Raw genomic sequence first — 1,859 nt, forward strand, 5'->3', positions numbered from 1 at the left:
CCATTTGTGGGTTTTCTTGGCAAAGGTACTGGAGTGGTTTGCCACTTCTTTCCCTACTTTGTTGTACAGATGAAGGAAATGAGGGAAACAAGGTTAAGTGACTTAGCTAGGGTCAGACAACTAGTAAGTATCTAAGGCTAGATATGAACTCAGGTCTTCATGACTTCAGACCTGGCACTCTATCCACTGTGCCACCTAGCTACTTTTCAATAAGAATGATTAGAAAATTAAAAGGCAACAAAGGACTATAAGCTTAAATATTCTTTGTCCCTCCACATTTAAGTAGTAACTTTTTCAGTGCAGCAATGACATCCTTGTTCCTTAGAGTATATATTAGAGGGTTAAACATAGGAGTCAAAATTGTGTAGAAGAGGGAGAAGATTTTTTCATTTTTTGCTGAGTCGCTCGACTTAGGCTGTAAATATGTAATAATCATAGACCCAAAGAATAATCCAACAACCATGACATGAGAAGAACAAGTAGAGAAGGCTTTGTATCTTGCTGTGGTTGATGGCAGCTTTAGGATGATGGACGTGATTTTTATGTAAGACCAGAGTATCAGCAGAAATGGAATCATGAGAAACAGCAAAGCACCAGCATAGATAGAGAGTTCATTGACAAAGGTATCCTTACAGGCCACCCTCAGTAATGGGCGCGGATCACAGAAAACATGATTGAGTTTGTTAGAACCATAGAATGGTAAAGAGAAAATCTGGTATGTTTGTGCTATCTGGACTGGGATCCCAATGCTCCAGGAGCCAGCCACTAGTTGGACACATAATTTATGGTTCATGATTAGTGGATAATGGAGAGGCTTACAAATGGCCAAATAACGATCATATGCCATTATACCAAGGATTAAACATTCAGGGGTTCCCAGGATAAGGAGAAAACCAAGTTGTATAGCACAGGCCACAAAAGATATATTTCTATTCTTAGTCCAAATATTTATCAGCATTCTGGGTAGAGTGACTGATGTGTAACATATTTCTGTGAAAGAAAAGTTTCCAAGAAAAAAATACATGGGGTTTTGGAGAGCTGGGTCCACTTTGGTTAACACAATGATGAGACCATTTCCTATCAGAATACTCAAGTAGATGACCAAAAATATTCCAAACAGAAGCCCTTGGAGTTCAGGCTGGTCAGAAAATCCAAGGAGAATGAATTCCAACACAATAGTGAAATTTTCTCCTGCCATTTTTGTCTGTATATTCTATCTGTGGAAATTGTGAATTGAGGATGGGGAAGTCACTTTTCTTCTCTGGTACTCAATTTTCTTTCCTGTAGAGTATGTGATTTGGAAGAGATTATTTTTTTTAATTTTAATTATTGCTATGATATTTAAAGTTTCATCTTCAGAGTTTCAATGCACATTTATTTAATGTCTGCTTTTGAATTTAACACAAAAATGTCAAGTTCCTATGGCAAATCATAGATTACTGCCAATTTTATTTTTTTAGATATATTCTATCATCAATTTCATCTCAAATATATGAATTTGTGATTCTCCAATATTTGGATTGCATGTATATCTAAGACTTTTGGTCCAGTTTAAAATTAATGTTAAATATTTAAAAAAATAAAAATGTTACCACATGATACAATTTTTGCTTTATAATATCAAATTATCATAGGATTTCAAACTAGAAAGGTTTTAGGGAAAAGTTCAACTTAGAAAGGTATCAAATGATTCTCAATCTTTTCAACTGAAATATAATATTCCTTAGGATCCATTGCAACAGAATGTAAGTTTTTAGATTATGGTAGACTTATATTTTACTGGTTATGGAAGGGAAAAAATAAAGAGATAAAATAACTTTTCTCAATCATTTTTACCTTAAAAATTATCCAATTTTTTT

General features: G+C 34.2%; 1 protein-coding gene across 1 annotated transcript; it reads right to left on the bottom strand.

The window, feature by feature from the left end:
- Window positions 1–253: 253 nt before the first annotated feature.
- Window positions 254–1,235, bottom strand: LOC114031596 (olfactory receptor 10AG1-like). Its single transcript, XM_027846728.1, has one exon. It carries the CDS (start codon window positions 1,196–1,198, stop codon window positions 254–256), a length of 945 nt encoding a protein of 314 aa, XP_027702529.1. The 5' UTR covers window positions 1,199–1,235.
- Window positions 1,236–1,859: the final 624 nt, after the last annotated feature.

The sequence above is a fragment of the Vombatus ursinus genome, unplaced genomic scaffold (assembly GCF_900497805.2).
Source record: "Vombatus ursinus unplaced genomic scaffold, bare-nosed wombat genome assembly UNPS02015184.1, whole genome shotgun sequence".
In the NCBI taxonomy this organism is placed as follows: domain Eukaryota; kingdom Metazoa; phylum Chordata; class Mammalia; order Diprotodontia; family Vombatidae; genus Vombatus; species Vombatus ursinus.